At 57.0% G+C, this 26,369-nt stretch overlaps 1 protein-coding gene across 1 annotated transcript in view; it reads right to left on the bottom strand.

Annotated features, from left to right (window-relative positions):
• Window positions 1-25,693, bottom strand: part of RAB26 (RAB26, member RAS oncogene family) — a gene marked incomplete at its 5' end in the record, with an annotated part of 34,114 nt that extends 8,421 nt beyond the window's left edge. The window contains 2 exons of the mRNA XM_082312068.1: window positions 22,756-22,866; window positions 25,481-25,693. Of these exons, the coding sequence (XP_082168194.1) occupies window positions 22,756-22,866; window positions 25,481-25,693 (324 nt within the window). The remainder of the gene's footprint in view (window positions 1-22,755; window positions 22,867-25,480) is intronic.
• Window positions 25,694-26,369: the final 676 nt, after the last annotated feature.

Genomic DNA, 26,369 nt, shown 5'->3' with positions numbered 1-26,369 from the left:
CAAAAGACACAGCCAACTACTCCATATTCAGTTACCAACTTAAAAATAACTCCTCTTCCTGCCGTTTGTATCTATTTTTCTCCCAGTGAGCACCGGTTTCTCTCTCTGTTTTTTTTTTTTTTCCCCTGTTTTGCTTGTTTTTAGCAGGAGAGGTGGGAAGGAGGAGGAGAGAGGGCAGTGCCCCTCTGCACTGCCCCACAGGGTTTTCTCCAAAGCCAACAGGAAACTTTTTGTGACCGCCCGGAGCGTGCCCTGGCAGAGCCGGGAGCAGTGCGGGGCCATGGGGGAGCCCATCGGTGCCCCTCTGGGCGGCTGTGCCAGCCAGCGAGAGCAGGGGACGGATCCTGACGGCATCCCAGAGTGACTGCCGGCCCGGCGAGCTGCACCGGGCTCTCCAAGCTCCAATGAAACCCAATCCTAACGATCCAGCAGTCCCAGGGGAAGGAGCAGAGAAGAAATTAATTTGCCTGCTCAATCCACAGAAATTAGCGCAGTAATCAGCAGGACGTGATGAAAACACCGCCAGGGAATGGTGCACCGGTGAGACGGCGCAGCCGTTCACTGCTCCACTGATACCCAACTTAAATCTCATTTCTCTGGAACAGGCACAGGGTGCTCTCCCCTCCCCAGGCACGTGGCCAGGGGATGGCCGCGGCTGCCCCGACCCTGGCCAGGCTCCGCTGGCCCCAGCCCCGCTCCCCGCCTTCCCCAGCACCGACCAGCAGGAGCACAGGCTCTGCCCCGGCTCACCCCCCAGCACCGGACACACCACCAGCTCCGGTGCCACCAAAACCTTCCCAGGCAAACGGCGGCACATGCGTGCCGAGGGCCATCCCTGCACATCCCACGCCGCTCAGCACCAAGTACCAGGTACCTCGGGATGCCGGTGCCTGGCATCACCCTGCCAGGACAGCGCCAGTGGGGCCTCTTCATTTCTGTTTTGATGTCTTCAATTAGGGCAGAGAGAGCATCTTGGCTCCTGCACATCTACGCTCACCGAACAGTGAGGATACAGACGAGGAGGAGAGGGCAGGTGTGGGCCAGAGCGCTAAATTTACACAGTCTGCTAAAGCAGGCACAGGGGAGACGATCGCAGTTTATAAATACCTTCAAAGGCAGCAACGGAGATGAGGGAGTGGAGTGATTCACAGCCCAGGAGCAGTAAAAATAGGCAGGCAGGCTGTGGGGTGGGGGAGCCGAAAAGGCTCAAGGAGCCAGCCAGGGGGTCGGGACCAGCTTGCCACACCCCACGCACGGAAGCAAGGCTTTCCCCAGGACATGAAGCTGGGGGCCGCTGAAGCCTTGAAGTGCTTAAAACCGAGGGTCCCCACTGCTGCGAGGTGCTCCCCAGCCCCCAGTGCCTCCACATACTGGCTGCCGGGCGAGCGCAGCCATGCCGGGCCAGCCGTCCCTGGAGTGGAAGCACACGCCACGGCGAGCGGCGCTGAGAAAAATCCAAGCGGAGGAGCTGCACCTTCACCACCATCCCAGTGGACAGAGAACCACGCTGCCAGGCACCCGTTTCATGGGTGAAACAGAGCAGATTTACTTTCCGCAGAAGATCCAGTTTCTACACTCAGTTTGCCCTCCAAAACCCCAGTCCTACCAGAGGTCCCAGCACCGCACCGGAGGTGCCAGCACATCCCACGAGGCAGAGGGGCTGGGAGCCCCAGGCTCTACATCAGTGCAATGCTTATCCAAATGCTGTCCCCAGTTGGTGGCAACCAGCTGCCAATGCCACCTGCCAGAGGCTGCACCAGGGACACCGTGCCGGGAGCTGCAGAGGCAGGAAAACACTCTGCATGTCCCTGTTGGCCCCAGAGCACCCGGCTGCTCTGGATCCTGGCACAAGCACCAGCAGCCCTCACAGAGAGCACTTGGTGTGATGGATGATCACAAGGTACAATGCCAACAGGAGCTTCACATTAAAAACCACACCAAACAAGTGTCCTTCCCCACACAGCCCCATAGCCGCACCAGCACCTCAAGCTCGGAGGAGAGTACGTGCTGAGGGACAACTGTGCCCAGGGACGCGGCCATGTCCCCAGCGTGGCCATGCTCCAAGGGTGACTGGCCACCACAAGCAGGAGGGAAGGAGAACATAGCCCTGGCCCTGAGCATGGACCAGTTGAGCCAAAGCAACCATGAAGCATCTGGTGAGCAGCCGAAAAAGCTGAAGCTCTGATGCTGCACTTTGTGCATCGGCCTCCACTTCAGGAGCTTAATTAAAAGCAAAGCTGGCAGCAGCAGGATTCACACTAATTACGACTGACCTACATTTTAGGGAGGGGGAAATGTTTAAACCTAATTAAAGGCTGCACATGGATCCAGGTACTGCTGGACTGGGCTGGGGAAAAAAATGGATTCCCCAGGGTTTCGGTGTGGAACAGAGCGGCGTTTCAGGGCAAGTATTTGCAGAGATGCTCCTGATACAGCCGGCGCCGTCTGGAGCAGCAGCTCCTGCTTGCATCCCTGCCTGCCCCCAAGCACAGGGTGGCTGCAAAATGCGGGTGAAGAAGTCGAGCAGAAGGTGGGAGGAACGGGGTGGGAAAAGGCAGAGGCTGCTGCCAGCAGCACACAACAGCTCCTGTCGGTGCCACGTGAACCAGTTGCCCAAGTCTTCCCCCATACCATGGCTAATAGACTTTCCAGCTTCCAATTATTATTATTTTTTCAAGGAGCTGCAGTTCAATTCCATACTCGCAACCCTTCAAAGGCACAGCTGGGGGGTTTAATGACTAATAAGTATCCAAAGACAAAAGACGACGTGTGTCAATGCACTGAGACGTGAAATACACTGCCAGTGCTGCCAGGCCTGATCACAATGAGAGGGGTTGTGTTGTTCAGGGCTTGTTCTTAATCTTGCACAGTGGAATATAGCAGAGGTAATACTCACAGCAGGCCACCCGCTACGCAAAAGCGGGCAGGAAAGTCGTCCCCGCAACTCAGCTCTGTTGTTGCCCTTTGCAATTTCAGTTTTTATGTGTCCTTTTTCCTGGGGCTTTGACAATGTTATTAAAATACCTTCTAGCAGGGGCTGCAATAGAATGCCTGGAGTGCCTTTGTTGGAGGAACATGATGCTCGTGAGTTAAATAATCCTCAGGACGTCAGATAAATAAAGTTGGAACCTTGCAGATGCAGGAAAAATTAAATTACCAAGTGCAGATGGTCCTCAATTAAGAGCAGCATTATCAACACACCATCGGCCCCGCTGGCTGCAGCCCTGGCGCGATCCCACCCCAGCGACCGCAGCGTGAGAGTGGCCATTTGGAGGCAGAGAGGAGGGAGGAAAAAAATGCCCGTGACAGGGTGAAACTGCACTGCTCCCTGAAACGTGCACCCCGTAACAGACGATGCTTCCACCCAAACCAAGGTGCCCTCGCACTCCTCTCGGGTCAGCTTGTCAGCAGCTGCAGTTTGGGTAATGCTGCTCCCCTGGTCCACAGGGTCCCCACGGTGCTGGCGAACCAAGCCAGGAGAGACCGGCACATCCCGGCCCGTCCACAGACACCCAAGCCCATGCCAGCGAAGGCTGCAGTGTAACCCAGGGTCAGCAACTGCATGACAACCCGGTCACTCCCCAGCTTTTTCACACATTAGCTCATTAATTAAAGCCTTAAAAATTAAATCGGATACATGGATTAACTCGCTTTGCAATTAATCTGACAAATGGAAAGCTGGTTGCTGACACCGTTCACACTCCAACAAGGGGAACTCCTCACCCTGGCTCCCCGGTGCCTCTGGTGGGTGCTGGCTCAAATGATGCTGCCCAGGAGCACCCACCAACACCCACCTGCCAGAGCATCCCCCTGTGCAGGCACGCACTGCGCAGCATGGCACGTCCCAGGCACGGCTGCAGCCCGGCGTGCACAGCCCCAAAGCTGGGAGAGGGGACGGGCAGTCTTTGGGGACTGGCTGAGGGACCCTGCAGCGCGTGGCCCACAGCCCTGCTCCTCCCCAAACCATTGGGGTTGTAACCTGGGGAGGGGGAGAGGAGAGAAACCCGGGGGCTGCTGGCAGGAACTGAGAGCACCCATCCCCGTCACTGCTGCTGGGGCCCGCAGCTGCGCCAGCACCTCTGCTGCAGTTGGCTTGTCCCTAGAGCCGGTGGGGGTCTGGCCCTCAGTCATCCCCATCTCCGCTTTTACAATGGAAAAAAAAAATCCCCCCAAATGTCATTAGTGCACTTTGGAGGCAGCCCCTGCAGCTGACCAGGGGCGAGTTCCTGTGGAAAATAGAAAAAATTGCATTAGCAAATATACATCAAACCCGACTGAAGGCAGCCGGGGCACTGGCTGAGTTAATTAGCGGCAGTAACAGCTCTGCTGTGGGCTGCAGGACTGACAGTGCAGCCACTCAGCAAACTTCATTAAGGCTGCGGTGTCACACGTTGGCCGGGGCCAGGTGGGTTGCCAGGTCCAAACTGCCGCTCAGGAGCACACACAGAGTGGGCGATAGATTGGGGCATCCTTTATTTTTAAGAAGCCAGGAGGAAAACAGCATGGCAGGGGCAAGCTGGCTGCAGGAATGCTGGGGGACCCCAGCCCTGTGTGCCAAGACAGGACCTGGATCCAAATTCCCACTTGGCAAAGCCCAGGGAGCCCCCGCCTCCACAAGCACAAACGCTCCCGTGCCGGGAGGAGTAGGGATGCAGTTGTGATGGAGCCATAGCAGACAGACAAATAAACACTACCTCCAAAAGCGGCTGTAAAAATAGATTAAGGATCGATATGGAAATCTGCCCAAAACAGCAGGACACTGCATTAAATTTGCTCATTAAAACCCTGAAGTTTTCCCACACACGCGCGTGCCACTGCCAGCAAGCTGGTCCTGGCGGCTCAGCATCTTCTCCAGCCACAGCAGCCTGGCTCAGGACAGCCCAGCCCTTTGCCAAGGTCAGGGCTCGAGGAGCAGCCCAGCCTTTGCTCCCTACAAGTACAAGCAGTTCTCTAAAAATTTGGTCTCTCAAAATTAAAGCAGCCAAATTGGGTGATTTTTGAGACTGAAAATGTGAAAATTTCATTTGAGGGGAAAAAGAAAAAAAAAAACCAACACAAAACCCAAACTGAATTGGCCAACACAGGGTGCCCAAACAGGGGTTGCTGGGAGGCTGGGAAATGGCAGCAGGGTCTGGCTCTGAGTACGGACCATCCGAGCAGGCTCTGGGTGAGGAGCTGGAGCTTTTCCAACTCTCCAGCTCTGCATTATTTACAGCCTGCACACAACCCTGGCATGGCACAGGGAGCGCGACAGCAGCTCGGCGTGCGCCCAGGGCCCCTGGGGTGAGTGAGCACCCGGCAGGTTTCAGCTCTGCCGTCCCCTCTGCGGGGTTCAGCGGCCGGGAGAGCGGCTGCGCCCAGCAGCCCAGCACAATGCCACGGGGGAGCCACGGGCAGGAGCCCCGAGTGCGGCTGTGCCCGAGGCTGGTGCAGTGGACCCAACCTCAAGGAAAAAGCTGTCCAGAGCTTTTGTTGGAGAAACTGCCCTGGCAGCAGCTAGTTTTAAAACATCCCACTATTTCTTCAGGGAGTAACAAAAGGGAAGAGAGCAGGAGGCTGATATTGCACAAGGGTCTGCACTTCTGAAATCAAGATGTGTTCAGCGAGGTAAACAGTAACTGGGAACAAATATTTAAGTTTCAGCAACAGCAAGCAGACACCAGAGCAATAAGAGCAGCCCTTAGCTCTTATCTCAACTTTGTGCAAGCTTTCAAAGCATGTTATGACAGGGCTGCTCTGCCCATCACCGCTTCACAGGGCAGCGCAGACATTCCTCCCGGCCATGCCGCCAGCGCATCCAGCACAGCCCAGCCACACGGCGCCTCGATGGAAAATCCAGCCAGCCAGCCCACCAGTCCCAGCGCAGGAAAAAAATATTTCAGAAGCACGTTCCCTGCAAGAGAGGGGAGGGAACAACCCGATGCTGTGCTGGAGCCTGCAGAAAGCTGCCAGGGATGGGGAGAGCAGGACAGGGACACAGGCTGGATGCAGGGCGTCCCAGGGCTGTGCCACAGCACAGCTGGACACAGTCCCTTTCCAGCCATGCCAAGTCCTGCCAGAGGAGAGCCCAGCCACTGGGGAACATCTTTGCTGATCCTCCTCCTCCTCAGCTGCGGAGCAGCAACAAATGCAGCTCTGCTGTGCCACCACCAACAACGTGCCCAAGCAGCCCCAGGACACATCCCGGGGGAGACCCGGGGAGACCAGGGCAGCCAGCACACCCTGCCATGGTTCCCTCCACCTCATCCCATAAATCTGCTCAGAGAGAAAACCCAACCATTCATCTTCCAGGACAGGTGATTAATTTCCTCGGCAGCACTGTGCATTTGCACTCTGCAGCTAAAAATAGAAACTTCTGCCTTGTTTCTTTTTTTTTTTTCCCCAGGACTTGCACACTCCTGCCTGCAGCAGAGATGCTCCAGAGCCAGCTGCTGATGCCCGGTGCCAAGATCCTTTCAGAAATGATAATGTGTCGGTGCTCACTGCTCAGTTCAACAGCAGACCCCGCGAAAAGGAGATTAACACGGCACCTTGCAGCATACAGCACTTCTGATCCGCTCTGCTGCTGGAGCCGGCCCCGTGCCCCCTCGCTTCTCACTGCCTCCTTCGAGGGGTCACCCTGCCGTGTCTCCTCTCCCCCTGCACGCCGGGTCCTGGCCAGGGCACAACATGCCCCACAAGCTGCAGGCAAGGCAGGAGAAGTTGCAAGCCCTGCCCTATATAAATCACCTGAACCTGTGGTCTCCAGGTGGGCACGAACCCTCTGGGCTGCCCTGCAGAGCTCCCCAGGCAGCGCAGCCCTTTCCCTGCACCCAGCAAACGCCCCAGGGATGTCTGCAGCACTAGTCTTTGTCAAGAGCCATGTACACTACATTAAAACACAATTAACATCTCCCTGGCTGCCAGTCCTGAAGGAGATAAGAGTCAAGGCTCTTGTTAGAGCAGACACACTGAAGAATTAGTGACTTATCATCTTCTATTCACATCAGTCTGCACATAAAAGGTTTTTCTGGCAAGAAGTAGAGAATCCTGTCTTAGGGACAGATTAGAGGTAAGAGGATCTGGTTAGGATCATATGTTTTAAAATAAAGTCATGCTCTGCTTCTCGGCATCGCCTGTGGCAGCCGTGTCCTGCAGCCACCCGGCTCCCGGTGCTGGTGGAGCAGCACCGGGTCGGTGATGCTTTCCCTCCCCAGCCTGGCTGCTCCATCTAACCAGCAAGTCAGCGCCCCAGGGATGATCAAGGGGACGGTTCCTCGAAGGAGGCGAAGGCAGACAAGACTCAGACTATCGATGCTTTTAAGCCCAATGGGGCTGCTCCGGCTCATCCCAACAGGCGGGAGACGTGGTCATGCAAGGCTTTCAGATGTCCCCTGCCATGTCAGAGCGAGCCTGCGCCCCAGCCCCATGGGCAGCCAGGGAAACAGTGTTTTCCACCCTTAAAAATCCACAGGATAGGATCTGCTACAGCCACTCCAGAGACCAGAGCCACCAAAAAGCCAAAGTCAGCAGGAAGGCTGCAGCCCGTCCCTGCAGCTCCCAGCACGCAGTTGGGTCCTGGCAGTGGATGGAGCCCACGGCCACATCCCTCCTCCCTGCCCGGGGACAGTCTGCGGCAGCTCCCCACCACCCTGGGCTGCATTACTCACCCCTTCAGTCTCTTTTTTTTTCTACTTTATAATAGAAGAGATATTTTTAAAAATATCCATGCTTACTTCTAAACCAGGCAGCCTTGGAAACAAAGGGGGCAGAGATGGCTCACGCAGATCCGTGCCAATACCGAGAATAAGTAGCGTGGCGCTCAACATATTTATCTTCATTTTCTTCATCAAGGACATACCGTGCTGCAAAGCAGAACAAGAATCTCTACAGAGCATTTATTGCAATATCATTTCTCATTTACAGCAAGCACAGCGGTTGTCAATGCCATGAGAATGAAAAATGGGTCATCAATTACTGTTATACGGGGAATTGTTTACTCTACTCCGGCGGGGAGATAAAGCCTTGCATCAGTTTTTGTGTCAAAGAAGCCAGTCCCCATGTCAGAAGTGCTGCTGTACTCAGCGCTCCCATCACAGCAGCCTGTGGGGCATTGGAGCAGCAGGAGCCATGGGATGAGCCGGGCAGCCCCGCTGCAACAGCTGTGCTGCTCACCGGCCTCCCGGGGCTGCACCCGGTTTCACCGCCACTGCAACAGCTGTGCTGCTCACCGGCCTCCCGGGGCTGCACCCGGTTTCACCACCACTGCAACAGCTGTGCTGCTCACCGGCCTCCCGGGGCTGCACCCAGTTTCACCCCCGCCAAAGCCCTGGTGACAGCAGCCAGCCCCGGGCTGTGCGCCGCGGCCCCATGTGCTCCATCTTCTCCTGCCTCCAAGGACGATAAATAGGACGATCCCTCCAGGGGAGCCACCCCAGGGGGGACGTGATTTGGAACACCCCAGTTGTGCCCAGGAGCAGGATCCCAGAAACCACATTTAAGTCCTGCAGCAGCCATCTCACTTCCAGCACAAAACCCATCCCAGCTCAGGAGGAGTTTAACTGGCTTGGCCCCAGAGCAGCCAGGCAGCAGTGGGGTTCATGGAAGAGAAAGCCACCGGGAAACACCCAGAGAGGGGACCCCCAGCCCAGCAGGATGAGCCCTGAGGGGCTGCAAGCCCATCCCTTCTCCGGCTCACCCCCACACACCCAAGCAGCCCTCAGGCATGGCAGGCAAATTAGGAAAGATTAATTTTTCCTGCTGTTACGCTTGGTCCAAACGTTTTCCATTTGACCTATCCTGGTCTGAAGAATATTATAATTCGGTTTTGGAACTGCAAAACCAGCCTTCTGGGCAGCCTCATCTGCCCTCAGTACGATCCCTGCTATAAAACATAGCTTTCCTGAAGGCAGTGGAGGAAGATGCTGCTGAGGAAGGCTCCGGGGCTCCAGTCACCAAGACTCTCCTGCTCAGCACAGTGCATGCAATTAGCTGTACCTGCAACTGCAGCCAGAAGCACAGCCAGGCTTCTTTGTATCAGAGGGCTGGCACCTAAAGGGATGGAAACTTGCCCAAAAGTTTCAGAGAACACTTTGCAATCCAATTAAAAAAAAATCAGGCCTGAATATGCAGCAGCAAACATCCCAGCAGCATCTGGCAGTAACACAGCATCTTCTGCAGATGACATTGCAAACAGCATTATTAAATAGCACTTCTCATCCCTAAAGAAAAAAAAAAATCCCCAAAGACCTGACAAATGAATCTGTAGCTTTTTATCACATACACACACAAACACACACATCCTTCACCTGCAGCTAAGGCAGACAGCTCTTGAAAGCCATGTTCTTGCTGAGCGGCAAGCCCGAGTCCAGCTGAAACCTTCAAAGGATTCAAGGAAAAAAGGGAGTGACTGAACAACCATAATGAGATTTTCTGAAGTCCACACAAGTCCATTAAGACCCTGGGAATGGCACATACCAGGTCTTGATCCTCACTGACACCCCAGCCCATTTCTGTGGTGGTGCAGCAGCTCCCATGCATGGGGCGGTGCGGTGGCAGCAGCGGCGGCTTGGGCTGACGTGTGATGAGCCCCAGCCCCCTCCCCGCAGGGCAGGACCCCTCCTCAGCCCTGGGTTTGCTTTCCAAACTCTGAGTGAGAATTTTCTGAGGTTTCACCTCCTCCTCGCTAACCAGAGCAGCTCTGCTTCGCTGCAGGTGGCAAGGCTGCTGCAGTCCTGCCCGGCCACTGGTGGGCCCCGGGAAGCCTGGGCAGCACAACCAGGCTGGGCACACAGTGCAGACCGTGCTCCTGGGCAGCCAGGTGCTACCGCAAGACACAGGCACTTGCAAACCATTTTGCAAATAAAACTGAACCAAAACCCACATGCAGTTGCTTTCATCTTTTTTTTGCACCAGGAACATCCCCTGGAAAGCCTGACCACAGCCAAAAACTCAGGCTGGAGTGGCCGGGTCCATGGGAGAGGATTTCCACCCCACTGCTCTCCCTCGGCAACACCCTGGCGATGCCAGGCCCCACGGGACTGCCAGAGCACCGAGCTTTTGGGAGCAATTTGATCTCATGTGTGTATTATTCAGGAGGGAAAAAACACATCTGCCATGCATTAATGCTTGCTCGGGAACAAAGTTATTTTAGGCATTGTCAAGCATTTCTCACATTAATTCATGCACATTTACAAGTGCAGCACATTAATGTATTTAAGAAAGTTCGGGCTGAACTGCAATCACACTTGCTGAGCCCCAGCCCTGCAGGGAGCCACCTCGCCAAGCTGCGACGCACCCCGATGCAAAGGGGTACAGCGCGCACCCCCATTGCAGCGAGACCCGGCTCTCCAAGTTCAACTCGTCACTAACCAAATTAAGTGCTCTCAGTGCCTCTCTCTGAGCTCTGCCAGCACCACAGCACACAGGACCACCGCTGGCACCACTCTGATTTTGGGGCATGTCCCGTGTCCTGGAGCAGGGTGATGCTGAAGGAGCTGGTCCCTTCCCAGCAAAGCCCTTGGGAAAGCCACTGCAGCAGAGGGGCAGGCACAATGCTAAGGCCTGGGAGCGCTCGTTCCCCACGGCAGATCATGCTCCAGCGCCATCGTGCTGGTACGTTTTGGGTGCTTCCATCCCTGCCGCTCTCTTAGGCCAGCAAAGCCTCAGGACAGGCAGCAGCAATGAGCACCCCAGTGTGTGCTGTCATTCAGCTGAGCGCCGCTTACCTACTGCGGTGACAACGGGCACGGGGAGAGAGGACAGTCTTCTTCTTTTACTCCCCCTCCTCACAACACAAACCTCTGGTCTTAGGCACAGACAGGTGGAGTCACCCCTCTTCGGGCTCCGGCTCCTCCAGTTCTACCACTGCTGTTTCCTGCAGGGCTGCTGCGCCTGCACCATGGCAATGTCCTGCAGGGATACACGGCAGGGATACCCCATGGCAATACACTGCAGGGATACCCTGCAGGAATGCCCCGCAGCCAGCCCTTCTACCAAACACAGTGCAGCAGGATTCACTGGGAAGTGATTCCCAGCCCGGCTCTGGTCCCATTGCATCAGCCACGTGTTCGTTCCCAAGCCACATCGGCAAACTGTGGCAGGTCTAGGGAAGGAGCTAGGGAAGGAGTCGGCCTTCCCCATGGCTGGGCTCCCTGAGAGAGCATGCCCAGAGGGCTCAGGACCCAGCATCGTTCAAGCTGCTCGGGGTTGGCTTCAGGCTGCGTGTGCCTCGGCACTTAGAGGAAAAAGAAAAGCCCACTCATCTGAAACCTGTGATGCGTGATCTCCTGGGAATGCTTTTCCTTCAGAGAGCACTGACTCACGGAAGCCCGAGGAAGCCCACACCCGCGGTGTAATGGCTTGAGATGCTTCACAGCCCTGACCCCGCTCCCTCCACCTGCCGACCCACACCGTGACCACACAACACCCCATGGCCCCTCAGCCCCTACGGAAACACCCAAGAGCATACAGTTAGAGCAGAAAATAGATGCAACCGGTGACGGCTGCCCAGGGCAGCGTGGCACAGCCGCCATGCTGCCAGGGTCTCCTTCCAGCCCTGACCCCTGCTCTGCCCAGCCTGGAGGGGCCAGCCCTGCTGTGCTGCTGCCATGGGGAGGTGCACGGGCACGCGGCACGGCAGGCTCACCCCCAGAAAGCTGCATCCTCGCCAGCCCCGCAGAGCTGCCAGTCCTTCCCCGAAGCTGGCACTGCTCGGGGTTGCGTGGGCTGGCCGGCACCACTGCCAAAACCCGCGCCGCGCTCTAAAAATTGATGCTGAGAGTAGCAACAATCCCCCGGCATTTCCGCTGAGGCACGCGGCAAACGGGGAGACGCTGAAAGCAGCAAGCCCATGAGGGCTTTGCAGCCAGTGGGGTGGGAGGGCGAGCGCCCGGCCATGCCGGGGAAACGATGCCATCCTCCTGCAGCCACGACCCCGGAGAAACTGCTGCTTCCCTGCAACTGCCGAGAACCAAGTGTGCTTAACACTGGGGAGGGAGTGGGGGGGGAACAAACAACAAATTAAAGCCCTGCCATCTGGCTGCACAAGCATCAGAAAGGGCTCCCTGTGCACCCAGGGAAGGGACTGGACTGATCCTGCACTGCCCGGGGCACCGAATCCCTGTTGCAAGATGGATGCTCATCCAGGGACCAGCCCCCTCCAACAAGGAGGTCCCCAGACAGGGTCTTCGCTACGAACTCCCCAGTAATGAGGCTGGGCTGAATTATTCATCCAGCCACGCCATTGTGTTTCTCTTAGTCATCAGGCCAGAGGAAGCAGCAAGGTACGGAGGCACTGGCAGGGACCTGCTGCTGTCGAGTGGCACGGGGGAAGCAAACCCTGGCAATTTGGACCAAATTCAGCATTGCCGACCAAGGGGGCAGGCAAGGTCCTGCCGGAGGGGCTGGGGCTCCCTGTCTGCCTCCAGCAGCCTCCTGTGCTTGGCTTTGGGGGACAGAAAACCATTAACAGGAGGTTGTTTCAAGGTTGAGAGCAATGGGCCCAGGAGTGCCAATGCCAATAGCTCCTCCTGGCGAGAATGGTACTGGGAGCTGAGGTTGGTTCAGCTTCATTATTGGTAACGAGCAGTAGCAGCATCGGTGCTGGGGCAGGACCCCCCGCTCCTCCTCTGCCACCCCGGCACACATTGCACCGCAGGTGCATATCGCAAACGGCGGCAGCTTGGCAGTGCTTTGCTAATAACTGCGTTAATGCCATAAAACGGTGCGCGTCGGACGAGGCGCTCGCCGGCGGGGGGGGGGGGACGGCCACACCGTTGCTGTGGCGACGCCCACGCAAGCAAAGCTGGAAAAGCCAAAGCCTCCATTTCCCCAGCGTGTCACTGGGGCCCAGGAACATCGTGCCTCGACGGGAGGGAGAAAAACATCCTCAGACACAGGCAGACTGAACAAGGGCTGACGAGGTCCGGGCTCACCACGGGTGGACGGCTTCGCAGCCTCTGACCTGGGCACGTTCAGCTGCACTGATGCAGCTGGGCACAGCTCCCCATCACTCCCCTCCTTTCAATAAATTAAACATTAAAAAACCCACACAAAATGAAACAAAACCTGCCCAGATGTTCACAACAGGACCAGTTGCATCCTCAGAGACATGCTGCCAGTCTTACGAGCTCTAAAAAACCACCTTTCCTGCCTGCCTGCAGGCAGCCCTGACCCCAGACCCACCACGTCTGCAACACAAACATCTCCCCAGCCTGAAGCCCCGAAGTATCACTAAGACCCCCGGATCCTGTTGGGCTTCTCCTCACCCTGGGACAGCTGCAGACCAGGGCAATGGGCATCACCCTTTAAAGCTGAAGGAGCACAAGCTCCCAACACATATTAGTTATGATCGAGAAGAAATATTTTTTCCGATGCAGGCATAAAGATGAAATATTTGCTGTTGCTTTCGAGAGGTTCTGCAATCCTTCAAGGCAATGACTCGGTGCTTAGCGAGGATTAAAAATGCTGTATGCTCCTGTTAGACAAACAAAGCTGTATGAGTTACACCACTCTGCTGGAGATCCCTTGCTGCGGGAGCAGGGACAGCTCCGTCGCGCTTGGATGGAGCCAGCAGCGTGTACAGCAGCACCGCGGCTTTGCTACCCTTCTTGCCAGGCTGCAAGCAGGGCCAGGAGCCACGCAGGCAGCACAGTGCAGCCAAGCAAGGTGAACGTTGCCCGGGCTCTGCTCGGCTGTGGGCATACGATGGCACAGCACAGCACTCAGCCAGTCCCATGCTCCAGGGCAGGGATGTCCCCATGGTGCCACCAGCGCTGCCCCGTGCAGGAATCCCACAGCTCCCCATGCTTCCCCAGCTGCCCTCCTGCTCCTCAGGTCCCCCTGCCAGTGGCTGCCCCAGGCCCCCCTGCTCGCTGCACCCCTCACTCACCCCCAGGACAACATCACCGACAAAATATTTTGCTTCCCCATTGCCACAGGAACCAGCATGTGTGTCCCCATCGCCAGCCAAGCACAAATGGACAACTGCTCAGATACGCGTCATGGCTCCTTGCCTCGTGAACACTGCTCTGATCCACTTGCAAAGGATTGTTTTTCCCATTTTTTTTTTTTTTTCCCCAAAGGGGGATGATCTGCTGGCACTCACTGTTCCAGGCTTCAGAGCAGCCAATCACTGCCCTTCCAATTTGCTGCGCCGATGTTCAGTGTTACCATCACGGGGCCCAGCAAAAGCCCCATCACCAGGACTGACCTGACCCCTATCTCCATGGCTCAGGTCTCTCCACCCTTTGCAGATGCGAGGAGGAAAGCAGCTCTTTGGGAAGAGGACGGAGGGGCAGGTGGTTTTTGGGGAAGGATGATGTGCAGTCAGCACCCGGCGAGCTTGGCTGGAGACACCTCCCCCAGCACCAGCTTTTCAGGAAAGGCGGCGATGTCCTGCTGCAGCCCTCCCCAGCACCGCCAAACCTGGGGACCAGCAGCTCACCCTTCCCCTCATGCACACAGAGATCACCAGCATTCACACCAGCAATAAAATGAAGCCTGCTGGGGGCAAATAATTAATCAGCAGTAATGAAATGAGTCAGCGGCTCAGCGGAGAAGCAGTGAGGGCTGAGGGAGGATCATGGGGGCTGAGCAAGGTGAGAGCCATGGAGTAGGGATGCCCCTAAATGCCCATCACAGGTGTGGCAGTGGGGGGCAGAGGCACCCCAAAGCCCACGCGTCCCTGCCGGCTCAGCCACCTCCCTTCTGCTTTCAAAGAAAAAACCCGGTTCTGCACAGCCGAATTCAATATATTATCGCAAATAAAAGATGAAAGCAAAATTAAGCCAAATGTATTCCATTAAATATTCAAACCATTTAGACTTACTCTAGACCCATTTAAATGTTTTATTGGCTATAAAATGCTCCCTTGCAGGCCCTGGCACCACAAGCGGACCCAGGGTAATGCCTGGCTCCGCACCGGGGCAGCTGATGCTCCAGCACCCGAATTGGCCTCCCCAGGGCCAATTTCTCACCTGGCACCATCCAGAGAGGTGCAGACACGCCGCACCTGTATGCCCACAGCCTTCCTCCAGCACCAGCCTCCTCTTCACCCCACTCCTTCGCAGGGAGCCTGCTAAGCTGGAGCGAAGCAGGGAGCAGGGCACTGACCCACACCTGTGAGGATGTGGGGAAATGCCTCTGGCTGCCGCTCACGGGCAGAGCAATCCCCAGCGGCAGCTCCACCGCACCCACCATCCCCGCAGGTAATGGGTGCTGCAGCAAGGACGCTTGCATGAGCGGGTCCATCACCCCACATCAAAACCTAACACCCGCAGGGACCTCGCAGGGCACTTCGAAGCATGGCCACCGAGCTACTGCCAAAAACTCGTACAATTTTATGATGCACAAAGCAACACTTTCCGTCCCATGCTGCTGCAGGAAAAACAGAATTAAGATAAAGGCATGGAGGGCTCCAGGAGTACAGGTAGCCATCCCCACGGCACGGTGCCATCCCCACACCAAGGACAGAGGACACACACGTCACCAGCCCCATGCACCTGCAGAGCCAAGACTGCACCTGCTGGTGGCCCGGCCGCAGTGGATGCTGGCGACTCGAGTTGGGGACACTGCAATGACACCACATGCACACGGGTGCCGCTTCCCAACCTGCCTCCGTGCCACAGCACAACTTGCCTAGAAAAGAAATTAAAGGATTAAGAAATTAAGCCGTTCTGGTCAGACACTACAGGGCCCAGGAAGCGACTCAGCTTGCGCTTTCCACATAGGCTTGCAACGGGCTGCGGATGTACAGGAATTGCATCTTCCACTTGAGTTTCCACCGTGTTGGTCCCCATCCTCTTACGGAGTTTAGAGCTCCTGTACAGCTCTAACAAGTAGGACAGAGAAGCAGATTATGGTGAACAGCTTTACAACCTCCCTCTTCCCACCAGCAGCTCACGAGTGTATTTTTTCCATGCCTGTGCCCTGGCTCTGCAGCTCCTGAGCAGGCCAGGCCTCCTGCCCTTCACCTGAGCTAATTACACCTTTTATTTCAACCATCCTGCACTGGGACAGACTCACAGGAACGCCGGCTGCCGGCACGCACCGAGAAGCCACCATGCAGCAGCGGGGCTGCGGGAGCCTGGGAGACACCAGCGCCCTTCTAGGAGCATCTCCCACGAAACCCCACATTCCCAGCGCTCTCGCTGTCAGCTGAAAGGGATGCAAAATGTCACACCCGGATTAAACACACAGCCTATTCTGCATGGTATTTCCCAGACACCGAGGGAGTGGGAGAGCACCCGGCACGCCGAGATGGGGGCAGACACCTTCACACCATCCTGCAAACTGGTGAAGAGTTTTCTTAACCAGGCTCTGGGTCTCGAGGCTGCTCCAGCCACTCATTTAAACAGCAACTCAAGCACTTCTCTGCTTTGAAGACATTCATCTTATTTCTTTTCGCTTTCCTCAAGGCAGGAATCCAGTTTGTCGTCCACTGGGATTACCACCAGCACATGGGTGTTTGCAGTTTACTGGTGTGCTGCAGAACTGGAGCACACTAAGGAGGTTTATTATTTTTCAAATGCAAGAGCCAAAGAAACACGAATAAAATACTAGCAGATGTGAGAAAGCGGGTGCAGCCCGCCACGGGTGCTGCTCACAGCATCTCTTGGCAACTGAGCCCCTGCATGCAAATGACAGGCTTCGCCGACTGCAAAGCTGTGTCCCTCTGCAAGGGAGGAGAGCAGCAGCTGAAAGCAAAGCAGGGCTCGGTTTCCCAGGAAAAATGGCTATTTACTCCCCTGAGAGCCCATCCTGGGAGCAGGGAACAGGAACCAGCAGCAGCTGCGGAGAAGCTGTCATCCTAAGAGTCAGACAAGACATAAATTGATAAAACCAAGGCGTGTTCCAGCTCACAGCACCTGCCCTCCCTGCACGAGGTCTCCAGGACCTGCCTCACCTGCTGCCAGATTCGGGCAGCACCTGCTCTTTACAGCACCCAGTCCTTCCTGCACAGGTGCCAGCATCTCGTCTGCCCCTCAAAACCAGGCAGAAGGAGTGGAAAGCATCACTGGAAAGCTCCTCTGGGCAAATTTAGCCCAGCTTTCCTTACAGTGAGAAATGCAAAACTATGAAATCAGCCTCTAGCTTCTATTAAAATTCATACAGCAATAGGAGATGCAGAACAAGCTTATTTCAGACAAAGAGCTGCTGGAAACACATACCCAAGGCAGGTAGACGGGCATTCCCTTGCCCGTCCTGCCATGCCAGCGCCCGCACAGGGCTCCTTCCCCACCTCCCCTGGCCCAGAACGGTCGCACCCATGTTGCTGCTGGCACGGCAGCCCCAGGGAGGGACAGGCAGGCCCTTGGCTCAGGCAACGCAGGCAGCACCGAGATGCCCTTCCCAGGGAGGGCCACTGCTCTTGCAGGGGTGTGGAGCCAGGGCTGCCCCCTCCGGTGCTCCAGCTTATGTCCCCAGGGACCATCCTAAACCCACTCGACTGCAGCCTGCAGCAGCCCCCCGCCTGACCCTGTACATGTCGCCACACTACGTGGCAAAGCGTGCAAATAGAAGAGACTAAACACTCTGCTCAATGCCCAGAGTCCCTTCCCTCGAATGTTCAGGACTAATTTTGTACAGAAAGACATGCTGGAATTAATTTATTTCCGTTTCTTTCTTCTGGCCTAAGCAGATCCCCTCCCACTTTTTCCAGATTGATCCATCAGAAAATTAGTCCTGCTAATGCTTCGTGCCAGCCGCTGAGATAAAAGCCAGCCCTTGGCTTTCAGATGGCTCCAGGCTGCACCAACCCTTCAAAGGGAGGCACCATGGTGAACGCTGTGCTGGAGCATCACCTGGAGGGCAGGGATGCGGGCACCTGCTGGGGACCCACAGGTGCTCAGGGCATCCACAGCTCCCTCCCCTGAGCACATGGAGACCCAGGACCAGACTTGCCAAATCCAGACTGCAGCCAGTGTTAGCTTGCACACCCTGCATGGCTGGAACGAAGCTTTCCATCTCCTGCAAAGTTAAGCTTGCTGAGGAAGTCAGCAGGCAGCCAGCAGCTGCTGTTTTGCCGACGGAAGGTGCACACACACATGCTACAAAAAATAAACAGAGATGCAACAAATCTCTTATGCAAAAAAACATATTATCTACTGCTGATTCCACCCCCAGAGCAGCACAGGGCTGAATGTAATCAAGAGTCCTTAAAGCTCAGGGTCACAAGTGACAGCTTTTATTTACAGCGTGCAGCAGCCGTCCTAGCGGGCAGATTAACTGCGACACAGCCAAGGCTGGAGCAGAGAGCGCAACCACTGCCGGCTTGCCTGCACCCAAGGAGGCTGCGGCCGCGGGGAGCTGCGGGTCTCCGCAGGGTAACAACCAGCAGAAACCCCTCCTGGGCATGTTGGTGCAAACCTGTGGACGTCAAAGCCCAGACTTCAGAGGAAATATTCCCTGTGCCCAGCCGCCTGCTCGGGAAGCCCAAAGCTGTGCCAAAGCACCAGTGCTGGCTCCCTCCTCCTCCTCCCGCAGCACCTAAGCGTGCTTTGCGCCAGGAGGATGCTGGTTTTCTCCCTCTCCTTGGGACAGCAAGAGAGGAGCCATACCGCTACACACCTCGGAGAAATCGAAGACAAGCCGCCCTGCTCTGAACTCTGCCAGCAAAGCACTTCCTAATGGTTTCATCCCACTGATTAACGCAGAAACCATCTCCCCTGCTAATGCAAAGAAACTCATTAGCACCTCTTCCCAGGGAGAAAAGGCTCATCTTTAATTTTTTTCTTTTATGTTCTTCTCCTTTCAGGTCCAATTAGTACAAAAACCTTAACTCACCCGACCCTGCAAAGCTCAGGACTGAGCGTGGGGCTGCGAGCACCAGCTGGGCAGCAAGCATCAGGGCGGCCCCACGGAGCCCGGCTGTCATTGGGGAGGGGGCACACAGCGGGCTCACGTGGCCCTTTGGTTTCTCAGCTTTGGCAAGACATTCCTCCCGTTACTTAGCTGTTACAACAAGACAGATGTACCATCGGCTGCACAGCTTTCATTTCTGACAACGTTTCTGCTGCATTCCCAAAACTACAGCAAAAGGCAGCTTCTTCAGTAGCACCGAGAAAAATGGGATTCACACTCCCGAGCGATAAACCTGCTCTTTTGCAGGAGACCCTTCTCCCTGAAACTCCTAACGTATGAAGTTAGAAAAGCATGCACGACCTGCCCCAGACAGCCGCTCTGCCTGCGCAGGCAGGACCCGTCCTGCCCTCACCGGCAAGGATCTGCAGGGAGAGACCCAGCCCCAACACTGCCCCCAGGCAGAGGGATCTGCTGAGACCCCCCAGCCCCAGAGAAGATGAGGAGGAAGACCTTGTGCCACAGCTTGGCACAGCCTCGGCCACACTGCGGCTCATGGGAAGGAATAATTAAGCTGCCTGTTATCTAGCAATGGCTGGAAACCCCAAAGGCGATGCCTGCCACCAACATGCTGGAGGCAGAGAGGGGTTTGCCCCCCTGCGAGGCTTTCCCCTCTGAGGGAAGCAACTCAGTAACTTGGACAGAAATTTCTGTCACTCCAAGCAAGTCCCTCACTCAGACGAAGCCCCTGCTGGGAGCAGGACCCCTTGTCCCAGGGCTCTGCCTCGCCTCAGTGGCACCCGTGGCGGGGGGCGCTCACCCCAGCAGCACACCCACAGCCAAACCCTCCACTCGGCACCCTGGACACACCGGCACTGCCGTGGCTGAATGGGGAGGGCTGGTGTGTTCCCGAGGAGCTAAAGATGTTCCCCCAGTAAACACCATTTTCAAAGGAAGGAAAGCCAAAGGACTCAGCATCTCCAAAGCTAGAAGCCAATAGGTACCATTTTGATGCACTTTTTAATACTACGATCATCTTTTATTTCCCTAGTATCAGTGGCTTGTTTTCCAAATATATTTAGATCAATATCTTTCTTTGTTTAAGAGATGATGATAAACAAACACAACGCGAGAGGTTCTCCATAACATAAAACAGTAGGAGGGAAAAAACCTAGGGGGCCATTAGGAATTGTAATGCCAGATTAATTTAAAATGGATTTCTATTCATTTACATTCACTCAGGCCTACATAATCCATTAGCCATAGCTTTGTGTGTATCTAATGGTTTGACATCCTCAAAAACAAGCGGCTGATCCTGGAGCCCACTGGGACCAGTGGACAGACTGGGAAAGGAGGCGGAGAGCAGCTGGGCAGGCATGGGAGCTGCCTCCCAACGTGGCTCCGTCCCATCCCAGGGTCCTTCGCAGAGACCATTCAGCATCAAGAGGAGCGGAGACAGTCCCAAAAACAGCAGCAAGAGCTGGGCAGCTCCGTCCCCACAATGTCCCCAGCCTTTACCCAGGCTCCTGGCTCCCCCAGCCAAGCAAGGACACGTGTGCACAGGAGCACAGCTGCCACACACCCTGGCCTTGGGGAGGTCCCTGCGGTCTCTACCGCCAGCGAGGCTCAGCAACAGCCACAAACCCTGCCGAGGAAGCCTGATGCACCGAAATAACGCCCTGCGCTTGCTCAGCACCTCTTGCAGCAGTCCAAGGCGAACGCAGCAAAGACCCAGCAACCGCCTTCCTCAACCACAACCGCCTGTGGTCACAAACAGCCTCGCTTGCTTCAGCCAGAAAACTCAATGCCAAATTCTGGGTTTACAGAGAAAAGGAGCTGTGATGTGACAGTTTTGTTGTTAGACAGACACAAATTAAAACCCAAGCACGCTCTCGCAGCAGAGGCCTCCAGCGTTACCACCCCAGAGCTTCATCTGCATCGTGATGCAGACGGCGAGAGCGGCAGAATTACATGGCGCCTGCAAACAGGGTTATCTTAATGGAAACGGAGATGTACAATCAAAAAACTATTTCCATGTTCCCCCAAAAATTATGAGTGCCTTACAAAGATGATAATAATGAGTTTTAGGGCATACACATGATCCTTCCCACTGTATAATCTGCCCATTTCAAACCTATGTAGCTCTAGCAGCTCTGTTACAGAAGTAAATTAACCCTAATTTGATTGCTTCTCAGTAGCAGTTGTTTCAGCGCACTAATCAATAAGTCACAGGATTTTACGACTGCCCTTGGTATCAATCATTGCAATCAGTAATAAAACGCTTTTCATTTTAAGAACACCTGAAATACCATGTAATTACCTTTGTATGAAATTATGGACTCCAATTTACCAACTTCACCAAGCCGCTGCTGCAGTGTCGCTCTGCACCGAAAGCCTATTTGCAGGGAAGAATATTGCTTTCTTTCTAAAGGCTTTCTGAGCCGTCCCTCATCTCCTCCACTTGTCACTGTACCAGCAAGTTATTATTCACACCCCAGCAAAATAGCAGGTTACAAAAGACACCCATCTCCCAGAAATCCTCCAAGAAAGGGGGAGATCCGAGATCCTGCTGAGAACAGGCAGTCGGGAAGATGCAACACTGGTGTGTGGCATCACCATCAGCTCTTCACCGCACCCACCCATCACCACCGCGGCGCCAAAACAGAGCCAAAAGACATCGCACAGCGAGATGACGCAGCCGGTGCCCCAACAGCAGGGCAGGGAGAGCACAGCCACCAGGCATGTCCCCAGTCCCGAGGGCTGAGCCTCCCATGGAGCCTGCGGCACCAGCCAGACATCTCAGGGGGCGACGAGCTCGTGGTTTGGGGGAAGCAGATGGTTGGGGAATCAGTGAGGGACAGGGAACACCTGATCCTCAGGCCAGAGACCCAAGCCAGGCGTGCTGCCGGCTGCTGCTTTGGTAGCGATAGCTCAGAGGAGCCACTGAGGCCTTGGCAGCATCCGCAGGGCCTCCTTGCTGGCCCTTCACAGCCTGCTGTAAGGTTTCTTTGGTGCCATCTCTGTAAAGTCACTCTCCCCGTTGCTCTGCTGTCTCCCACCTCAGGGGTGCCTGCTCCTCAGCCCGTGGCAGCACCGCAGCCCCCCTTCACCAGGGGCTGCCTGGACCACAGTGTCGCCAAGCAGCCCCCACCCAGCCCCAGCAAGGTACTGCCGCGGAAATGCAGCCAAGAAAAGGCTTCGAGGGCCCTGGCCGGCACTAAGATATTCCTGCCTGGCAAAGGATGCTCTGCCCACACCAGGGCATTGCAGGACCTGAGCTGTCTCCCCTTCTGTCCCCCATTCCCCGCATTATCCCCTCTGTCAAGCAGGTTCCTGCTGTCCTCACTGGTACTGCACAGCCCCAACACGCTGCCCTCGGGGCTCCCCTGGCACTGGGATGCTCCGGTCGCTGCCAAGAAAACAGTTATTCTCCCAGAGCTCAGAGACCCCTTGGCCCGATGCCCCTCCTCTGTGCCAGAGGGAGCAGGGCTACCCCAGCACTGCACACCCACATCAGCACCCCAAAGCTGTGCTCAGGAGATGTTTCCAGGGGATTTTGGTTTGTGTCAGTTTTGTTTTGGGTTTGTTTTTTTTTTTTTTAAAAAAAAAACACTCTTAAAACCACTGAAACTGACTTAGGGGAATATTTTCACTGGGCAGATGCTCAGGCTTCAGCAGTTGTTCTTACACAAATCATCCCCAGGATGCAGAGCAGAGGACACGCTCCCCTGTCCTCGTGCAAAGCAGTTACAAAGAGGCCGCTGCGCTGCTGCCGCCATCAGATGGTTGCTCGGCCCCGAGGTGCCCTGGCTGGAGCTGACACAGGCCGGGATGATGAGGTTTAAGTTGTTGGAGCAATATTTTGTTACTCCTCTGCAAAAGCCATCACTCACCTGCCAGACCCTGCGGGCAGGGACCAAGCAGGCAGGAGCTGAGGACCTCCACTGGGGATGGAGGAGCCCCCCAGGCACTTACCCTGAAGTCGATTCCAACCGTGGAAATGAAGCTGCCGGCGAGGAAAGCGCCGTCTTTGAACCGCACCAGCAAGCAGGTTTTGCCGACCCCCGAGTCGCCCACCAGCATCACCTGCAAGGGAGGGAGAGGGGGGCGTTAGACACCAGGTTTCAGGACAGAAGCCCCGCCGTAGCCATTACCCGTCTCCATCCCAAAAGCCCCATCCTGGGAGCAGGCAGCGGATCCTGTATTCTTGAGGGGAGAAAAGCACATCCAAGGGCAACGTCCTCAGACCCAGGCGAGGGTGGGGGAGGGAAGGGGGGGGATACACAGTGAGATTATTCCTCACCCTGCACCACATGTGTACCTGAGCACTGGCCAAACTCGAGACACCTTCCCCCGACCAGTACTTAAACAGATCCCTTGTGGGGGCACAAACACCCCTTGAAAGCCAAGAGCTGCTGTCTAGGTGACCCGACAGCTGCAGGGCCCATGCTGTCCCCAGCGCACCCACGAAACACCCTGCACCCTGCCATGTGTGGGGCTTTCTGGGAGGGTGGCACTGCCCACGGGGAGACTTCAGGGGGGCCCCCGACCATGAGCGCCAACTCCAGGGGTGCACTCTGCCCTCTGTGAGCAAACTCCTTCAGTGGGACCTGCACAGCCTCACGGCCACCCTCGCAGTCTTCAGCGGGTGCTGAGGGAGCAGCTCCCGGTGCCACCTGCCTCAGTTTCCCCACCCAGCAGCAGCCCCAGGTGCAGACGGGGCAGGCACCCACCCTGATGTAAAGAAACCACAGCAGAGCTGAAACTGCTCCCAAACGCAGATCCCCAAAGCCTGTGCTTTCGAACCACAAGCCCCCCAGAGCCCTCCTGCCCCCCAGGGCTGCTGACCCCACTCCCCTCGGCAGGACGACAGCTTCCTGCCCTCGAGAAATCCCAGACCACGCAGCCGAGCTGCATTAGCGGCTTCTGTACCCACACCGATTTGCACGGCTTCACGCTGACATGGCAGGGTTCCCTCTATCCCAAAAGTGTTGCCATTAGCCTTCTGCAAGCTATTAGCCTGTGACCAAATGTAAATGGTTTTAAGAAGGCGCTGCCCTGGGTCACACCGAACCCACACAGGAGCCATCAGAAGCAGCAAACGCCGCCGCCACCACCACTCTCTGGCTCAGCCTCCCAAGAGGCGGCAGCAGCCCCGGCCACAGCTGTAACTTGTTTCGGGGCAGGGGGACACCACTGGGGAGGGGAGCGGGCAGCCAGGATCCAGCCCCACACCAGGTCTCCCACAGGAGCACCACGCACAGCCGCGCACCAAGCTCTGGGACAACAGGGGAGCCAGTGAGCTCATGGATGTATCTGTGCAAAGCCAAGGGAAGGGGGAAAAAAAGTCATTTTTAGTACAAAATAGTAATATTGATCTTTTTAAACTTCCTAGACCTCTGTTCTGGAGCAGGGAGACCCTTACAGGCAGCTTCTCCCCGCCCAGCACGGCCAAAGCCTCAGCCGGGGCACGCAGCAGCACCCAGGGCCAGGCTCATGCCAAGGGCTCAGTGATCAGGATCCGGCCCCCCGCCCGGGACTCATGTTTGGCCACTGCCTCTCACAGAGCTCAGGAGCCTCAAGAGAGGGGTAAGGGAAAGAGAAAGTTTAATAAACCAGTTTTTTACTGAACATGAAGCAATTTCTCTCTGCCACGGTTCAAAACCAGCCAGACCGCCAGCAGAGGTTTTGGCTACCTGGCGTATTTGGGCTTATCTGAGACCTCATTTGGCTCATCCCTGTGCCACAGGGGCAATCCCCAGCCCAGGCAGGGAGAAGCAAGCTCCAGGAGCTGAGGACCAGTGTGAACACGGAGGTGGCTCCATTTTAGGGAAGCTGTTGAATCGTTACTGCAGCTGTGTCAGGACCAACTGCCTACCAAAGCAACCTTCTTGAACACCCCTCACTACGTCCCAAACCTTAACAACATGATGGCCACGCCGACTGCCACAGGCACCGAGCGTTCTGACACAGCGTGCCAAGGCTGGGCTTGCCATAGCAAGCACCGTCTTCTCAAAGCTTAATCCTCTGCGCTCGGTTACGAAGATCTGTGTTAGAAATGCAGTCAGATGGGTCGTGCTGAATTGCAGCCTCAGCCAAAATCGCTAAGCGAGCTCTAAGATCGGGTCGCATGATGGAAGGGGGGGGGGGGGTGGTGCAAATACGTTTGATCTGTGACTCGCTCGCCAGAATCTGAAGCGGCGAGAAGAAGCCATCTGAGCCCTTAAAAGAAGGCGCAAGCTGGAGACGTTTCAACAGCAGCCAGAGCACATTCGATGCGACTCAAGAAATACTGTCACCCCGCTTTACAGCCGCATTTTTTATGTGTTAAAGAGGAACTAAAAGGTTACAATAACTCATCTGAGCAGAAAGCCTTTTGTCATCACTTGCAAAAGTTCCGCAGAAGCAGCCCTGCTGCCGAGGGCTCTGCAGGCGCAGCCCCCCGCCGAGCCCGGCCGCCGCCGCTGCGGGAGCCGGGCCGGGGCCGACCCGCCGCCACAGCCCCGAACCGGGCGGCAGCAGCAGAGGAGGGGCGGGAGGGAGGGATGCCCGCCCGGTCCTGGCCCCCGGGAACTTCTCCGGCTGCTGCGGGGAGGCTGCGCCCAGCCCCGCACCCAACGGACCCCCGCACCGACACCCCAGCACCCTGCACCGGGTCTCCCGCCTCCGCCCCGCTCCCCGCATCCCCCGGCCCCCGCACCTTGAAGGCGAGATCGTAGAACTCGCCGCTGCTGCTCAGCGAGGGCCGCCCGGTCGCCGCGCCGCCGTTGCGGGGCAGCTCGGGGGCGGGCGCGGAGCCCCGCGGGGCGGCGGCGGTGGCCCCGGCACGGCCGGGCCCCTGGGCGGCGGGGGGCAGCGCGGCGGAGGGCGCGGCACCGCCGCCCTTGCTGCGAGCCGCCTTCTTCCGCGACATGCCGGGGCCGGGGCCGCGGCGGCGCCGGGCGCTGGGGGGCCGCGGGCTCTACCGGCCGCCGCCGCCGCCTCCCCCGGCCCGGCCCGGCCCGGCCCCGCCGCCAATGGCAGCGCCGCGGGGGCGGCGGCGGGGGCCGGACCGCTCCGCTCCGCGCCCGTTCGCTCCGCCCCGGCCCGCGCGCGGCACCGCGCTGCCCCCGCCGTAACGGGGAGGCGGCGGGGGGGGGGGACCCCTGCCCCCGCGGGAGGGTGCTCGCAGGCCCCCGCGGGGGTGTTCGCACCCCGGGAAGCGGCGTGGGGTGCCCCACGCCGTGCCCGCCGCCCCCTGAGCCACTCGTGTGCCCCAGCCCCGCAGCGAGCGGCGGCGGGCGGGAGGGAGGGTGCACGGCGGGGTGTGGGTGCAGCTCCCCAGCCAGGTTTGGGCTCCGGCCCCCGGCAGCTGGGACCCACCCCTGCTCCGGGTTTGCCACAGTCCGGACACGGGTGGGGGGGTTCACTCGAGGCAGACAGGGCCCATCTGCTGCTGGCAGCATCCCTGCGAGAAGCTGGGGCTGAGGGCAGAGCCCGGGGGGTGGAGGGAGCGCGGGCTGCCAGGGCGGCAGGCTCGGGTTTTTCTGACGGGAACCCGCCTTACCCCCAGTCTGTCTCAGCAACTGGTTTCAGCAAGCAACACTTGG

Source organism: Platalea leucorodia, assembly GCF_965183815.1.
Source record: "Platalea leucorodia genome assembly, chromosome: 5".
Taxonomy (NCBI): Eukaryota; Metazoa; Chordata; class Aves; order Pelecaniformes; family Threskiornithidae; genus Platalea; species Platalea leucorodia.
The sequence above is the reverse complement of the archived record's forward strand: the minus strand, read 5'-3'. Positions and strand labels throughout refer to the sequence as shown.